The sequence below is a fragment of the Ranitomeya variabilis genome, chromosome 1 (assembly GCF_051348905.1).
Source record: "Ranitomeya variabilis isolate aRanVar5 chromosome 1, aRanVar5.hap1, whole genome shotgun sequence".
NCBI classification, from domain to species: Eukaryota; Metazoa; Chordata; class Amphibia; order Anura; family Dendrobatidae; genus Ranitomeya; species Ranitomeya variabilis.
Window position 1 is genome coordinate 210,940,603 of NC_135232.1, and position 19,075 is coordinate 210,959,677.

The 19,075-nt window shown below is 39.7% G+C and overlaps 1 protein-coding gene across 3 annotated transcripts in view; it reads left to right on the plus strand.

Moving 5' to 3' along the window:
- Positions 1-16,189, plus strand: part of LOC143793869 (chemerin-like receptor 1) — a 129,727-nt gene extending 113,538 nt beyond the window's left edge. For 2 of the 3 annotated variants that reach the window (XM_077280820.1, XM_077280821.1), the window contains 2 exons: positions 11,152-11,196; positions 12,914-16,189. In XM_077280820.1, coding sequence (XP_077136935.1) covers positions 12,917-13,984 — 1,068 coding nt within the window. In that variant the 5' untranslated portion in view covers positions 11,152-11,196; positions 12,914-12,916 and the 3' untranslated portion in view covers positions 13,985-16,189. The remainder of the gene's footprint in view (positions 1-11,151; positions 11,197-12,913) is intronic. The other variant, XM_077280819.1, reaches the window with a different exon arrangement.
- The last annotated feature ends 2,886 nt before the right edge of the window (positions 16,190-19,075 follow it).

Below are 19,075 nucleotides of genomic sequence, written 5' to 3' on the forward strand. Positions count from 1 at the left end.
AGAAATGACTGCTTCAATGCGGCGTGGCATGGAGGCAATCAGCCTGTGACACTGCTGAGATGTTATGGAGGCCCAGGATGCTTCAATAGCGGCCTTAAGCTCATCCAGAGTGTTGGGTCTTGCGTCTCTCAACTTTCTCTTCACAATATCCCACAGATTCTCTATGGGGTTCAGGTCAGGAGAGTTGGCTGGCCAATTGAGCACAGTAATACCATGGTCAGTAAACCATTTACCAGTGGTTTTGGCACTGTGAGCAGGTGCCAGGTCGTGCTGAAAAATGAAATCTTCATCTCCATAAAGCATTTCAGCCGATGGAAGCATGAAGTGCTCCAAAATCTCCTGATAGCTAGCTGCATTGACCCTGCCCTTGATGAAACACAGTGGACCAACACCAGCAGCTGACATGGCACCCCACACCATCACTGACTGTGGGTACTTGACACTGGACTTCAGGCATTTTGGCATTTCCTTCTCCCCAGTCTTCCTCCAGACTCTGGCACCTTGATTTCCGAATGACATGCAAAATTTGCTTTCATCAGAAAAAAGTACTTGGGACCACTTAGCAACAGTCCAGTGCTGCTTCTCTGTAGCCCAGGTCAGGCGCTTCTGCCGCTGTTTATGGTTCAAAAGTGGCTTTACCTGGGGAATGCGGCACCTGTAGCCCATTTCCTGCACACGCCTTTCCACACCAGACTCAGTCCACTGCTTCCTCAGGTTCCCGAAGGTCTGGAATCGGTCCTTCTCCACAATCTTCCTCAGGGTCCGGTCACCTCTTCTCGTTGTACAGCGTTTTCTGCCACATTGTTTCCTTCCAACAGACTTACCATTGAGGTGCCTTGATACAGCACTCTGGGAACAGCCTATTTGTTGAGAAATTTCTTTCTGGGTCTTACCCTCTTGCTTGAGGGTGTCAATGATGGCCTTCTTGACATCTGTCAGGTCGCTAGTCTTACCCATGATGGGGGTTTTGAGTAATGAACCAGGCAGGGAGTTTTTAAAAGCCTCAGGTATCTTTTGCATGTGTTTAGAGTTAATTAGTTGATTCAGAAGATTAGGGTAATAGGTCATTTAGAGAACCTTTTCTTGATATGCTAATTTATTGAGACAGGTTTTTTGGGTTATCAGGAGTTGTAGGCCAAAATCATCAGTATTAAAACAATAAAAGACCTGACAAATTTCAGTTGGTGGATAATGAATCTATAATATATGAAAGTTTAATTGTAATCATTACATTATGGTAAATAATGAAATTTAACACTATATGCTAATTTTTTGAGAAGGACCTGTATATATATATATATATATATATATATATATATATATATATATAACAGCATTTTTAGATAAACACAGCAAAAAATGTGTGGTCATCTAAGGCTAGCCATATACATTAGATGGCTTTCGGCCAAACGATGTGTCGGCCGATTATTTGACCGACAGCCATCTCTCTCACACACAGGAGGGTTCACTCAGCTGAGCACTCCTCTTCAACCTCTATGAAAGTAGCTCATGTTCCCTGTAAGGGCTCTTTTACATTGCATTCTTCCATATATTAAGTGGCCCATTGGGGCTTACATCCGAACCCCCTGTAAAATGGGATTGGGAGTATGTGCTGATGGGGCCATTGACTATAATGATGTAGATGGAGTCACCATGTGCTCTGTTGGGCACATGCTCAATTTCCATTTTGCAGATGGTTTGGACTTAAGCCCCACAGGGCCACTGAATGTATGGAAGAATCCAATGTAAAAGGGCCCTTACAGGTAAAATCAGCAATAAAATTAATAATGTAAACATGTCCAGAAAGGGGGGCCATAGTTGTGACTAGTATATTAGCCATAATTACAAGGAAATTCAGCCTCCTACCTCCATAGTAGAGCTGACTGGGTCTCAAAGAATCTTCACTATTTCCAGAGAGCTTATGTTCACTGGGTCCAGAAGAGAAACATTGTCATTGCTTTCCTGTGTGTATGTATATGCAATGCTTATTTAGCATTGTGGACTTAATGATCAGGAATGCAAACATGATATTGTATCATGCTTGCCTTCTCTTTGATAAGTCAACTGTAATTTCCTGAAAGCTACTCTCTATGTGTTGACGTTTTAGAATGTCAGTGCCGAGGAAAGAGTGGACTTCTTGGATGCATAAAGCCTGTGGGGTTCAAAAAGTATTTAAAATAAATTCAGTTGTGAAAATGCATAACTTTCCATTATGAATAAACAGCACTTTTGCTTGTTGGACTACCCCCTGAAAGGTAGGGTCTAAACTTATTTGTTATTTGTTCCTCTCCTTTCTGGCTTCCTGTTTATGCTGAAGAATATTGACAGCTCAGACCATTGACATGTCTGAACTGTGTGTGCTCTCCCATGCGCCAAGCAAAGGCAGCTTTGCATTATTGATAAGGCGAGAGACACTGAAGCTGGACAGATGGACAGCTTCAAACCTGTGCTTGCAAGTTGTATAGCAAACAGTTTGCAAGCACATAATCATTGCCTAGGAAACAAGCCACCTCTGATAGATTGCAGCAGTAACCAAAGTAGCGAGCAGTAGACTACAAAATTAATAATCCATTCATCCTTGAAAATGGAGAAGATTTTGAATACAAAGTAAATTGCAAAGTAACATTTTTACAAGCATTTTGCCATTTGACCTATTTAAAAGGCTGAGAAACCCCTTTGACTAAAATCAGGGGCTTAGGTACAGGTTACGAAATATCAGAGGAACACTGTAAAATGCAGTTTGATGAGGCCATTATTTTGCTGATACATACTGCATGTATATCACAATTATCTGATTCAGAGTGCCACTGTAAACATGAGCTCAGCAGTAATCACACTCATAGCTATACATAGTTATACAGGTTAAAAAAAGACCTAGGTCCATCAATTTCAAGGTTTTTCCACCAATTATGCATTTTTGTCACTAAATTATCTTTAACCAACAATGCTATGTTTACTGAGGAAATCATCCAGCCCTTTTTTAAAGGTTGTTATAGTGTCTGCCATTACTACATCTTGTGTCAGGGCATTACACAGTCTGACTGCTCTAACTGTAAAGAACCCTTTCTTATTTAGCTGCTAGAATCACCTTTCTTCCACCTGTAATAAATGCCACCTGATCCTTAGTATGGTCTTTGGAATGAAAAAGTCACGTGCCAGTAGTTTGTACTGACCACTCATGTATTCATACATATAAATCAGATCTCTTCTGTGACATCTTTTTTCTAAGCAAAACAAGCCCAACTTTTCCAACCTCTAAAGATATGCAACTGCCAGGATGAAAGCTACTGTAACTCCAGTCCTGGCAATTTAAATTCTTAGATGTTCTATTTAATAGAGACCACAACATCAATGAGAGATTTGATGTATTTGATGGAAAAGGGTTTATTTGTCATTCAACTGAACTTCTATGATGTACACTACCAAGCCAACCAAGGTTTAATAAAAAAAAGAAAAGTAAGACTCCCCCACCCAATAAAAACCAACATTATTTTTCATTTGAATAAAAAAAATACATTTAAACATTTAAAAATGAATAAAAAAAATTACATATATGGTACTGCTGCCATTTTACATACGGTAACTAAACTTTTGGCAAATTTACAGTTTTTTTCCCATTCCCCAGAGCAAATTAATTCAAATTAACCAATAAATTATATTTATATACATAACATTGGGTTTTGTAATATCTTAAATGTATCCAATAATTTTAGGGATTTATATACAGTGGCTTGTGAAAGTTTTCACCCACATTTTCGTGTTTTGCTACCTCACAACCAGGAATTTCACAGTTTTTTTGAGAGATTGCATCAGTTCATGTAAAGAACATGCCTAAAATTGTGCTTTTTATTGTGAAGCAAACAAAAAATAGAACAAATAACTGAAAACTTAAGTGTGCATAACTGTTCACCCCCCTAAAGTCAGTACTTTGTAGAGCCTCCTTTTATGGCAATTACTGCTTCAATTCACTTTGGATAAGTTGCTATGATCTTTCATATCTTGCCACTGAGATTTTTGACCATTCCTTAAGGAAAAACTGCTCCATCTTCTTCAAGTTAGATGGTTTTCTATGGTGACCAACAATCTTCAATTCTGACCATAGATTCTCAATTGGATTAAGGTCTGAGCTTTTACTAGGCTCCTCCAAAACATTTACATATTTCCCCTTAAACCACTCAAGTGTTACTTTAGCAGTATGCTTTGGGCCATTGTCTTGAAGGTGAACCTCCGCCCCAGTCTCAAATCACTGATAGACTGAAACAGGTTTTGCTTGAGGAGATCCCTTAATTTTGCACCATCTATCTTACCCTTGACTTGTACCATTTTCCCTGTCCCTTCTGCAATGGGATTCTTGGAGTGATGAGCTGTGCTGGTTTGGCACCAGACAAGCATTTACCTTTATGGCCAAAAATTTCAATTTTTCTCTCATCTGACCACAGCACCTTTAGTTAGTCTCATTTAGTTAGTCTCATTTAGTTAGTCTCCCACGTGTCTTTTGGCAAACTTAAAACAAACCTTACAATTTTTGTGTGTAAGTAAAGGATTTTTCTTCCTTCTCTTCCATAAAGGCCACCTTTATGGCTTATTGTGGTAGTATGGGCAGAATCTCTAGCCTCTTCTATGGAACTTTGCAGCTCCTTCAGGGGTATCTTTGGTCTCTGTGCTTCCTCTCTGATTAATGCCCTCCTTGCCCAGGCTGAGAGTTTTGGTGGGCAGTCCTGCCTTTGCAGGATTGTTGTGGTACCATGTTCTTTCCATTTGATGACAATTGATTTGATGGTGCTCCGGGGGATCATCAGAGATTGGGATATTTTTTTTTTTATAACCAAATCCTTACTTGTACTTCTCAATAACTTTAGTGACCTGACCTCCTTGGTCTTCATTGTGTTTGATTAGTCGTGCCTCTAGCTTAATGGTGTTGCAGCCTCTGAAGACTTTCAAAAAAGGTGAATATATACTGCCAAACCAGGAGACACTTAGATTGAACACAGGTGGATTTCCTTTCACTAAGCATGTTACTTATGAAAGTAACTGCTTATTCCACATAATTTGAGGGACTTCATAGCAGTAGGGGGTGAATATATATGCATATGCCAATTATTAGTTATTTGATCCCATAACTAAAATGTATGCCTGTATTTTTCTCACTTGACTTCACCAACTTAGATTATTTAGTGCTGATGCATCACACACAAATCAGATTAAAAAAATATTTAAACACAGGTTGTAAAGTAGCAAAATAAGTAATAAGTGAATACTTTTGCAAGCCACTGTATCAGGGCCAGTAGAAGGTTAGCAAGATGAGTGGATAAGAACGTCCCAGACCAACCTTTTTTCATGGCAGCAGAGCCTAGCTTTCTTATATTTATGCCTGTGCAACAGTTAATTTATTTGATTGGTTTTTATTAATTAGATTTATCTAAATGACTTGGTTAGGGACTTTGACATTACTTACTTTCTATCTTTTAACTGAGACATAAAACAAGCTAAAGGATCCATTTGGACTAGAGATGAGTGAATCAATGCATAAAAAAATCTAAAGCAATACATATTTCCTAAAACAATTAGTATTCTCCAGAATCCAAATTTTAAGATATTTTGATTTGCATGAATCCAGAAAATGCAGGAGTTAAAAGAAACCTGTCATGTAAAAAAAAAGCGATAACTTACAGATATGGGGTTAATCTACAGGTTAATATCGTTCTGAAGCTGCCCAGTGCCTGCCCTGAGTGCCCCGAATAATAGAATGTCAGCTGTTGAGAGGACACAGGCAATGAAGGAGGTGAAAGAGTAAGAAAAGAGAGTGCACATTTTTTTAAAAATGATTTAACCCCTTCCTTCCCCTCTCAGCAATCTGGGCAGCTTCTATTTGAACCAAATTTATTCAGACCATATTGAATCGGTTTACCTTATTATAACCATCCATACCAACTCTGCTTTTGGCAAAGCTCAAGAATGTTTCTAAAATATATATTGTTCATTTAAAAATCACATTTGCACCGAAGGTCAGAAGATGAGAGAATTAGATATATGTCTTCATCACTCTACATTAAAAGAAATTGTGTTATTCCTACCTTGAGATAAATAGTGTGCCCGTTTCCTGCCTATCTGCACTCTCATCCATCACTATCTGCCCTTTTTTTTCAAGGACACAATTTTCACAATTCATGTTATTCTAGAAGTCTTAAAATGTGACCAGCATTTCTCAATAGAGAAAAATATGAGACGTGAAGCAAAATGACAAGCAGAAGGCCAAGATATAATACATGTAGTTTGAGTAGTTCTCAAAGGTTATGCTCGGACTACTTGAGCATCTTAATTAACTGTGGTCTATGGATTTTTTTCTAGCATGTCACTTGCTTCAGGCTAAATATTTAACCTGCAAAAATCCATTGTATTTCATGTTGAGTAGACCATAGCATGCTTTGTCGCCTTAAATTTTAGGAACCCAAGTGATATTTATAAAACCTTGTGCAAATGCAGAATTGCACTATTCTGTCAATCAATCTGAAAACAATTTTTATTTTTAATGAGTGCACTTCAGAATGCTTGGCTTCTAAGCAAAGTTCACCTATTATTGTTTTCTAAGTTTAAAAACTGTATTCCGGTACAGTATGTTCTGTAGATTGTAAGTAGATAAAAAAATGATTAAGGACAGCAAACTGCAAGAAAATGTTTTGTTTTTTGTTTTTTTGCAAAACATTATTATCACAAGTCAGTGCAAAATATTGGGCATGATGCATATTTTCAATTCTGCAGAGTTCCCAACATACAGTGTTGAACTGGGTTTCCAGGGGCCCCCCTGTAACATTGACTCTGGGGGACCACTGTTCAGCTACATGCAAATATATTACCCATAGTCACAAATTTACCATTTTTCTTTAATAATAAACTTGAGTGGTTTGTTAAATGAATGATGAGATGCTGCTCCTGTCAGTACATAGTTAATCAAGTGTATCGTGCCAACTTCTGATCAAATAGAGGTGTAGGTTGCCCACTAGGTATGAGCGGCCACTAAAATGCTTGGATGCTCGTTACTTGAACCGATCAATTCCTAATGCTCGGATGCTTGTTTCGAGTAACAAGTATAATGAGAGAAAATGGGAAATTCAAGCACTTTCCAGCAGACCCAATAAGGAGGTCTGAGAGGTAGTGAAAATGTTGAAATGGATGGAAAAAGTGCTGAAGGAAAGGAGAACAACATGGGGAAGACCCCTGGAAGCATCTCTGACTCCCAGATAACTTTTGAGAACAATGGTGTCACACTTTTACTCCATTTTAAGGACTGACATTAAAACATTCAAAATTGACAAGAAATTGGAGTCTATTCCTGACTATGCAACCTGCTGATCCATTGCCCCTAGTGGTTGCAATACCACTACTCCAACCCAGGACAGTCCATAATAGCTGAGCAAATCTGAGCACCCAGATACTCTAGTGAATCCAAGGATACGCATACAGTTAAAGTTTTGCTGGCGTCGGTGGGCCCCTGACCCACCAGGCCCGGACGCAACATTGACTGCTGCGACTGGGGTTCTTACACTGCTGGCTGCACCAGTCGTAAAAAAAATAAAAGAATAACTAAATATGTACAAAACATCAAATACTATGATTTACTCTGGTGTGGTCAAACATTTTGTAGACGTTCATAATGAACATACTGACAATTTTTTATTTTTTGGCATTGATAGAGTCAATCCATGAGCTAGAGGAGAGGATTGGCACAAAAGCTTTTTCTCAGAGTGGTCTTTTGGATTATTAAGTTTGATACTAAACAACCAAACAGCCTTAGTGATAGAAACAATACTATGCTTATATACTGAATTAATAATTTTTACATTTATATGCTTTGCTGTTTTTCTGATCCAACCAAGGCCGGACTGGCCATCTGGCAATTCTGGCAAATGGCAGAAGGGCCTGTCTGGTCAAGGGCCACTTTGTCTGCTATGTTGTTAACAGAATTGGTATTCTCAAGACACCCATACTGTTAAGAGTAGTGATGGAGCACAAAGTCGCCAAATCCACCACTTATCCCAGCAGGCCATGGGAATCATTAGAAATATTGGTCATGCAGTAAATCTTGCTTTCATCCATCCAGGGTAATATTAGTAATATATCCCATCTGGTGCTTGAGGATGGGAACAGCATGGGCCTGTGTGATTTCAAATGTCAGGGCTGAATTTCATTCCCAGTCCGTATCTGGATCCAACTATATATTCCATTGTTATGTGGTAATAAATGTGTCTTGCATATACTTTGATAATTCTGATATTTTGTTGCCGTGTCACCAAGATAACAGCAGCACACACACACTAAGCAAGGACCTCGATTTTTCTGTAGTGAGGCCGGGCATGGATGGATGATATTCCTCTCACCCACAGCTACCGCCCTCCAACACATTACGAGCTCACTATTCCTCATATGCTCACTAGCATCTCTTATTACTTTCATCACAACCTTACCACTTTACAATCATGGGTGTGACTAAGCCCTGGACAATCCCTGTGTAGGTGTTCCGAATCTCAGTCTAGAATGAAGATGCCCCGGGTTTCAGTACATGGCGGTGATAAGAAGAGACACCAAGGAAAACTGCATTTCTGTGACTAATTCATTTTAATTAAAGAAATTTCTGCAAAAAAATATCTGCCATGTGAGAATATATCTTTATTTGGTAATAGATTTAACAATTATCTCTAATGATCCAAGTGATTTTATAGTTGTTAGAAGTAACTGTTTTGCCAATTGTACTAAAATCTATGTGCACCATTGTTAATCATTCTCGGTTGGATAGAACCTATATCCGTAACCCTTATGTTGATGGGCCTATTTTCACTAGCGCAAAGGAGCACAAACAGTAGGACACCGACCAATGGTTATATGCTAGTCCCATGAGTGATTTTCCAAACTAAACCTAACAAAAAAAATCACAGCAGGCACCATTCTGATCTGTTTTATAGGTGAAAAAAGCAAAGCATTTAATGGCAGGCAACTTCTGCACTCATCAAACAAACAGACCCAGTCATGTTTGCAGTTTGGGTTATTTATTTGCCTTTTTTAAAAGGTTTTACATTTTATATTTTGAGTGATAATAATACACATAAATACCAAAAACTTTGTAATATAGACAAATCTGCTTCTTTCTCCTTCTCAACTGATCTTTCACTATCAATTCATGCATTATATCTGTAAAATCTGTATTTAGTGAAAACTGATTTTCCCATTCCTGAGATAGTTGGTGCTTTCAAAATTGTATGAAGAGAAGATCCAAGAAGTATCGTTTCTCCCTGCGGAGAGTGACATGATAAGCATGTTGAGGTGAGGAGACTTAAAGCCGCAATGCTCCTCTGGGAAATATGCAAATTGTCTCTTCAGAGAGGAAGAGGACTAGGACTTTAGTGCCACCTATTGGACGTAGCAATCCTAACAGTCAATGTCGACCCTTTAATGAGCCTTGTCACATGACTTGGGATAATAGCCAAACCAGAATCTCAATTTGCAGACACTGTGTTTTGGGGCACTGCCCCTCGTCAGTGCAAAGTGGAGATCTGGTTTGGCTGATTGAGAGGCGTCTGGCCGGGATCCAAGAAGTATTGTATTGCGGAGAGTGACATGATAAGCATGTCGAGGTGAGGAGACTTAAGCCGCAATGCTCCTCTGGGAAATATGCAAATTGTCTCTTCAGAGAGGAAGAGGACTAGAACGCAAGGAAAAACGATACTTCTTGGATCACGGTCAGACGCCTCTCAATCAGCCAAACCAGATCTCTACTTTGCACTGACGAGGGGCAGTACCCCGAAACACAGTGTCTGCAAATTGAGATTCTGGTTTGGCTTTTATCCTAAGTCATGTGACAAGGCTCGTTAAATAGTCGACATTGACTGTTAGGATTGCTACTTCCAATAGGTGGCACTAAAGTTCTAGTCCTGTTCCTCTCTGAAGAGACAATTTGCATATGAAGAGGAGAGAATGGGGTAAGAGCTAAAGGCAGACACAGAAAATTAAGTCACAAGCTACTATTCTCCATAGATTCTCTATTATTCCAATAATGGGAAAATCTATTCACTGAAGAGAAATGTTACCTTTGAATTGAGATATTTGACAATGATCAGATCAGGAGAAGAATGACGCTGATATCTTTAATAAATATTACAAAATTTCTTATTTTTACTGATTTCTGGAAAAAATTTAAAACAAAGATGTTTAAAAACTATAATGAGCTATGACAATGTTGTATTTATTATATATATATATATATGTATTAATTCATTTAAATATGCATCAAGTTCAAGTGCATATACAGTATTTTATTAATGTTGCCCATGATTATGCCAACTACACACTCTAGTCATGACCTCAACTATGGCTGAGGTTTCTTCTTATTCAAGTTTTACCAGTTTGCAAATCACTTTGTCAGATTTGAAATTGCTTTTCATGACTTTAGAAAATAGGTGAATAGGCTCCTTATAAGGATAATCTGTGAATCAGTTGTTTTGATTTACTAATCTTATCATTTGCCAATAAAATAATCTCTTCTCCTAAAGGAAGAGAGTTGTTTTTCTAATGCAATTGATAGGTGGCTACGTTGGGAGCCAATTTTCATTGCTTACATATTTTTCCCAATGGGTTTTGCCCTAAAGACCTTCTTCAGCGGAATCTCTGAATGGACAATCAGCATCTTTTAAACCTACTAGACTGTCATCTAAAACAACAAACCAGAATCCTGCTTTGTACCCACAAGGAATATTAAAGGGAACCTGTCACCAGTTTTTAGTGTGTGAACCAATGCTGTCACCTTTCTGAGTGACTGAGCTACATTACAAAAATGTGTCCATCACCCTCTAACTTCCCATGTACACCACCAAAAATACCTTTTTATTTTCTCCATGCTCCGTGTACATGCATTTGGTGCTGTCTGATGAGCGTCATCACCTTGGCATCTCCTTTCCCCCAAAAGCCGACCTCCGAGTGCAGTCCAATGTTACACACGCTCCCATCGCAGCGTGCTGTGATTGTTTTCTTATGCAGAAGTGGCATGCAATCTGATGAAACATCGGATAGCACTCAGCCATGTTATACACCAATGTAAGTGAGCTCTTAATAGTATTATTATTATAAATTTCAATCCTTTCATAAAAAAACATTATATTGCAGACAACACAGACGGCCAATTATCTTTTGGATTGCTGCAAAGAATCAGTAAGTACATTTTCCTTGTTTTACCATATTTCTTTTAAACGTAGCCCATAACAACCAAAATCTACATCTAATTACCCCAGGGCATATTGGAGAAGTCAATTGATATGTTGCTAGTACAATACTCACACTATTTCTTAGAAATATTTTTTGTCAGTTAGTCCGACAATATCCAAACTCTTGGCAGCCAATATAGCCTTGAATAAACCGTACTCAAAATAAAGTGGTCTGACTTTCATTAAGCAGGAGTCAAGGGGTAACAATTCTCCTTGTGGAGAGCGACATGTCAAGTCTGACATGCTGAGGTGAGGAGACTTTTAAACCACAATGCTCCTCTGTGAAATATGCAAATTGTCTCTTCAAAGAGGAAGAGGGCTAGAATTCTAGTGCCAACTATAGGTAGTAGCAATCCGAAAAGTTAATATTGATTCTCCGATGAGCATTGTCACATGACTTAGGATAAAAGCCAAAACCAGAATCTCAATTTGCAGATATTGTGTTTTGGGATGCTGCCCCTCATCAGTGCAAAGTGTGAGATATGGTTTGGCTGGGTGAGAGGCGTCTGACCCAGCCAAACCACATCTCATACTTTGCAATGACAAGGGGCAGCACCACAAAATACAATGTCTACAAATTGAGATTCTGGTTTTGGCTTATATCCTATGTCATGTGAGTCGATATTGACTATTAGGACAAGACTCTTTGGAGAGTCGATATTGACTATTAGGACAAGACTCTGGAGAGTTGATATTGACTATTAGGATTGCTACTTCCTGCATGTGGCACTAGAGTTCTGGTCCCCTTACTTTATTAAAGCGGGCACTCATTGAGCATAATGTGCCTGTAACTGTCTCCATGAAAGAGTTTGCCAGATTCATGAATAAGCAGAGATGTTGATAATTTTGGCATAGGCTAAAAAGTGGGAAAGCAACAGAACATGCACATACATTTAAGATGAAAAATTATATAACAACTCACTCACCTTTTCCACATTTGTCTGCTGTTTGGACTATTCATAGACAACTTGCTAAAAAGCAAAAACGACTTTTGTAATAACAGTAAAATGTTATAGATCCTCTTTATCTATTGCTTCATACAGGTAATGTGCTATGTTCACACAATGCATTCTCGATCCACTTTTTGTTGCTGTAATTTTCCAAAAATGCATTGAAAAACACTCTGATTCTACAGCATTTTTGAAAAAATTCAGCAAAAAAATGAGAACGTATTGTGTCAGCATGGCATTAAAGGGTTTCTCCAGGTTTGGGATGAAAGACTGCAGTTACTTTATGTGACTGTAATCTTTTGAATCCTGAAATTGCATGCACCACATGCTGTGAGGATTCTTCAGTGCCAGTGGCGTAAGCTAGAGGTCACATGGCTACAAAAATGGGATTTGTATACATGGAGTCATGTGCCGATGACTTGGTCTGAGTCCCTCAATTCTCTTGTATTGAGTGAGGCCATGCACATTTAGACGCAATGTGGTCGGATGTATATAAAAGGCATATTTGCTGTCACACGAGTGTTTTTCTTGCCGCTGTCACATTAGAATCCGGACAGGATGTGGTGCACGCACATAGAGTGACTGCAGACTTTCATCCCAAATTTGGACAACCCATTTAAGGAAATAAATATACATTGGGAATATTGGGAATATGTCTTTCATGTTTCTAAATATGTACAACATTGGTTATCTTATCTCATTTTCTCTTTTCAGACAATGAATGCAAGTTATAACAGTAATAACAACAATGACTACATCTATAATTATGAAGATTATGAAAATGATTCCATTTCAGTCATTGAAAATGGAAGCGAAAATGAAAGCAGTGTTTTTCTGCGAATTTTACAATCTGTACTATACTCTGTAGTATGTGCAGTAGGAATCATTGGGAATGGCCTTGTGATCGGAATTATCGCATCCAAGAAGAAGAAATCGATTAACACCATCTGGTTCCTTTACCTGGCATCGGCAGATTTCTTGTTTTCGTTTTTCTTACCTCTGACTATTGTTTATACAGCAATGGGTCATCACTGGATTTTTGGGAAAGTCATGTGCAAGCTAAACTCCTTTGTTCTGGTCTCGAACATGTTCACCAGCATCTTTCTTTTAACCACCATTAGTTTGGATCGTTGTATAATGGTTATCTTCCCTGTTTGGTCTCAAAATTATCGCTCTATCAAGCAAGCCAAACTTCTCTCTTTCGTTGCATGGACCGTTGCATTTCTCCTTAGCACCCCTTCTATAATTTTCCGAGACATTTATTTAAATGACAGAAATATAAAATGTTTTGACAACTATGCAATGTTTGGTGATGATAATGAATCAAAAATCCATACCATGATGACTATGGTGAGATTTGTATTTGGATATTTAATCCCTCTCATACTTATTATCATCAGTTACTCTATAATTGTTTACAAGCTTAAGAAAAATCGGATGTCAAATTCAGGAAAACCATTTAAAATTATATATTCCATCATTTTAGCATTCTTCTTCTGCTGGTCACCATATCATGCTATGCACATTTTAGAGTTATATCGAAATAATTTCCCACACTCCTTGTTTAAGATTTGCATACCAATTGCCGTTGCTTTGGCTAGCGCCAATAGCTGTGTAAATCCCATTCTGTATGTTATTATAGGCCATGATTTTAGGAGCACATTTTGCATGAAAATACCATCAAGAATTGGTAATGCATTAAGTGATGATACTTTACATACACGGCATAGTTTTAAAAGTATCACACATCGTTCTTCTGTGACTGAAAAGGAGTCAATGATATAGTCCTTAAGGAAACTGTATTTTCAAGTATATGGAGCATAAAGTACATGTTGTCAAATGGTTTGATATGTTTTTATAATGTTGATTTGAACAATTAAGTCTTTAGTCACATCCATGACAGTTAATGTTAGAGATGAGCAACTTGAATAAATTAAAGTATAATTCAAGTCAAATTTTTAGAAATTTGCTGAATCAATTGAATTTGAACAATGTGCAATTTACTTTATGCAAATCTCCAAAACATGCCTGCCACCATTTTACTCATTCCAAAAAATTGTTTTAGCCAGAGAAGACTCACATGACCATGGGGATAGTCTTGTGGGCTTCCCCATAATACCCTCCTACTATTATATTTTGTGGATAGCAAAACCAATCTGTATGGACTGCATAGCTTGTATTACAGCTGAAGCAGGGAATACAGCAGCCATTTTGAGGTAAATATGGATAGTGACAGGACATCACAGGTTCACAGCTCAGCCATAGAGATAGGAATCAAAAGTAATAAAACATTGAACAAACTATACAGATAGCAATGTCAGAGGCATAGCTAGGGTTTTGGTTCAGGGGGGTGAAGCTTCTGAGTGAGCCCCAAACCAGGTAACCTTGATTGCAACTCAATGATGCACCCTAGTAGTTGAGAGAACCTCAGCAGATGCCTGAGCTGTTACTGAAAATAATCTCTATATAAAGACCAATATTGATATTACCGCCATATGGTCAGTGGTAGATACCAGCCCTACAGAACATATGAGATCACAGCACAGTTACAGATAAAGACTTACTTCTGACATTCTTTGTGACACAATCGTTCATTTTTCCCGTCTTTTCCATCTGGCCCAGACCGACATAGCAACTTCTTCCAGCCACGACTTGGCTGCAGAGAATACAACAAAGACACATTTCTCTTCTCATATTCAAGCACCATCACCATCTATTTCCAACCTGCACAAACTGCTCATCCTGCTGATACCCCAATACTGAGCCTCTGCTGCCATATGTGTCCCTATTACTGCATCTGCTGTGCAGTTCTCTGTGACTTCTAAATTCTAAAGTAACCCTCTACAATATAGTAATGCCAGGTGCAAGTGCCCTAGAAAACAGTGCCCATATTTTGCCCCCTAGAAAGTAATATTGCCCTGTGTGCCCCTTTAACCCCTTCCCTACCTGTAACACAGCATATGAGTCATGAAACTCGGTGCCAATTCGACCTGTGATGCATATGCTGTGTCACAGAATAATCGCGCTCCTGCAGGTCAGATGAAAGGGTTAACTGTAATTTCACCTGACCTGCAGGGACAGGGAGAGTGGTACTTCATCCCAGGGGGCGCTCTGATTGGCTTTTAAAAGTGACGTTTCACTTTCACTTTCAATCAGAGCAATCGTAATATTTCACCAATGAAAATTGGTGAAATATTACAATCCAGCCATGGCCGATGCTGCAATACCATCGGCCATGGCTGTAGACCGCGATCTGCCCCCACCACCGATCCACCGCCCCGTCCTCAGTCCTGTCTTCTGCTGTCCTCCGCTCCCCTCTGTCCTCCTGTCTGCTCCCCCGCAGTCTGATCTCAACCCCCCATTGTCTGTTAGGGTTAGAATTAGGGTTAGGGTTAGAATTAGGGTTAGGGTTAGAACTAGGGTTAGGGTTAGAACTAGGGTTAGGGTTAGAACTAGGGTTAGGGTTGCAATTAGGGTTAGGGTTGCAATTAGGGTTAGGGTTAGAATTAGGGTTAGGGTTGCCATTAGGGTTAGGGTTAGAATTAGGGTTAGGGTTGAAATTAGGGTTAGAATTAGGGTTATGGTTGCAATTAGGGTTAGGGTTAGAATTATGCTATGTGTACACGGTGCGGATTTGGCTGCGGATTCGTAGCAGTTTTCCATCGCATTTACAGTACCATGTAAACCTATGGAAAACCAAATTTGCTGTGCCCATGGTGCGGAAAATACCGCATGGAAACGCTGCGTTGCATTTTCCGCAGCATGTCAATTCTTTGTGCAGATTCCTCAGCGTTTTACACCTGTTCCTCAATAGAAATCCGCAGGTGAAATCCGCACAAAAAACACTGGAAATCCATGGTAAATCCACAGGTAAAACGCAATGCGTTTTACCTGCAGATTTTTCAAAAACTGTGCGGAAAAATCCTCAAACGAATCCGCAACATGGGCACATAGCCTTAGGGTTAGGGTTGGAATTGGAAATAGGGTCAAGATTAGGGTTAGGAGGTGTTGGGGTAGGGTTAGGCTTGTGGTTAGGGTTATGGTTGGGATTAGGGTTGTGGTTAGGGTTGGGATTAGGGTTAGGGGTGTGTTGGGGTTAGGGTTGTGGTTGGGGGGTGTTGGGGTTAGGGTTGTGATTAGGGTTATGGCTAGAGTTGGGATTAGGGTAGGGGTGTGTTGGGGTTAGTGTTGGAGTTAGACTTGATGGGTTTCTACTGTTTAGGCACATCAGAGGTCTCCAAACGTGACATGGCGCCACCATTGATTCCAGCCAATCTTGCGTTCAAAAAGTCAATGGTGCTCCCTCCCTTCTGAGCCCTGACGTGCACCCAAACAGTGGTTTACCCAAACATATGGGGCATAAGCGTACTGAGGAAAAGTTGGACAACTTTGGGGGTCTAATTTCTCCACTTACCCTTGGGAAAATAACAAAATGGGGGCTAAAAACTTATTTTTGTAGGAAAAAAATGATTTTTTATTTTCATGGCTCTGCATTATAAATTTCTGTGAAGCACTTGGGGTTCAAAGTGCTCACCACACATCTAGATAAGTTCCTTGGGGATAAAGTTTCCAAAATGGGGTCACTTGCGGGGGGTTTCTACTGTTTAGGCACATCAGGGGCTCTGCAAATGCAACGTGACTCCCGCAGACCATTCCATCAAAGTCTGCATTTCAAAACGTCACTACTTCCCTTCCAAGCCCCGACGTGTGCCCACACAGTGGTTCCCCCGACATATGGGGTATCAGCATACTCAGGACAAACTGAACAACAACTTTTAGGGTCCAATTTCTCCTGTTACCCTTGTGAAAATAAAAAATTGCTGGCTAAAAAATAATTTTTGAGGAAAGAAAAATGATTTTTTATTTTCACGGCTCTGCATTATAAACTTCTGTGAAGCACTTGGGGGTTCAAAGTGCTCATCGCACATTTAGATTTGTTCCTTGGTAGGTCTAGTTTCCAAAATGGGGTCACATGTGGGGGAGCTCCAATGTTTAGGCACACAGGGGCTCTTCAAACGCGACATGGTGTCCGCTAACAATTGGAGCTAATTTTTCATTCAAAAAGTCAAATGGCGCTCCTTCCCTTCCGAGCCCTGCCGTTTGCACAAACAGTGGTTTACCCCCACATGTGAGGTATCAGTGTACTCAGGAGAAATTTCCCAACGAATTTTAGGATGCATTTTATCCTCTTGCCCATGTAAAAATGAAAAAATTGAGGCTAAAAGAAATTTTTTGTGAACAAAAAAGTACTTTTTCATTTTTAGGATCAATTTGTGAAGCACCTGGGGGTTCAAAGTGCTCACTATGCAGCTAGATAAGTTCCTTTGGGGGTCTTGTTTCCAAAATGAGGTCACTTGTGGGGAGCTCCAATATTTAGGCACATAGGGGCTCTCCAAATGCGACATGGTGCCCGCTAAAGATTGGAGCCAATTTTTCATTCAAAAAGTCAAATGGTGCTCCTTCCCTTCTGCGCCCAGACAGTGGTCCCCCCCCCACAAATGGGGTATCGGCGTACTCAGGACAAATTGTACAATAACTTTCGGGGTCCAGTTTCTCCTTTTACCCTTGGGAAAATAAAAAAATTGTTGCTAAAAGATCATTTTTGTGACTAAAAAGTGAAATGTTCATTTTTTCCTTCCATGTTGCTTCTGCTGCTGTGAAGCACCAGAAGGGTTAATAAACTTCTTGAATGTGGTTTTGAGCACCTTGTGGGGTGCAGTTTTTAGAATGGTGTCACTTTTGGCTATTTTCAGCCATATAGACCTCTCAAACTAACTCCAAATGTGAGGTCAAAATAGGCTGGGTCATGAAGTGGTTAATAGTCACAGTAACCTGAGTTCCCCTATAACAATAAGTGCCCCCACTTTACATTTAATAATGTCCCAAATTTCTCCCGCCCTGTACAAAGTCCCTATAGACAGTATGATGTTCTCTTACACGCAGTATAATAATAATAATCTTTATATATATAGCGCCAACATATTCCGCAGCGCTTTACAGTTTAACAGTTTCAAACACAACAGTCATAGGTAACAACGTTAACAATACAATAATAAAGCAAAATAAGATGACCCTGCTCGTGAGAGCTTATAATCTACAATGAGGTGGGGGAGATACAAAGTACAGGTGTGTATTTACAATGATGTATTTACAATGATGGTCCAGCCATCTTCAGGGGGTGGGGGGTGGATGGAGATAGTGAATGGGCTACAAACACACAAACATAAAATGACTTTGATTAGTTAACGTGGTAGGCAGCTCTGAACAAATGTGTTCAGTATAATTGCCCCTCACTGTATAGTACCACCCACACAGTATACTGACCCCTTAGTAGCCTCCAAACTGTTTGATGGCTCCAACACTGTGTGATGGCCCCTTCAGTGTAATCCCCACACTGTAAGATGGATCCCTCAGTGTAATTTTCACACTGTATGATGCTCCCCTAGATAGCCTCCATATAGTATAATGCACCAGATCATCCTCAATATAGTATAATGCACCAGATAGTCCTCAATATAGTAGAATGCACTCCTCATAGGCCTACTCTATATTGTATAATGCACCCCCCATAGGCAGACTCTATAGCACAAGGCAGCACCCATATGCAGACTCTGTAGTATAAGGCAGCACCCCATAGGCAGACCCTGTAGTATAAGGTAACACTCCATAGGCTGACCCTGTAGTATAAGGCAGCACCCCTATAGGCAGACCCTGCACTGTAAGGCAGCACCCACTGCTGGAACCCGGCCCCCTGCCTGCTCAGGGGCCCCATAGCGGCCGGCGGCAGAGCAGGGAGATCGATTCTCCCTGCCCTGCTGCAGAAGGTAACTGTATTGGTGCGCTGTGGGCACCGATACAGTTACAGTAGCGTAGCTC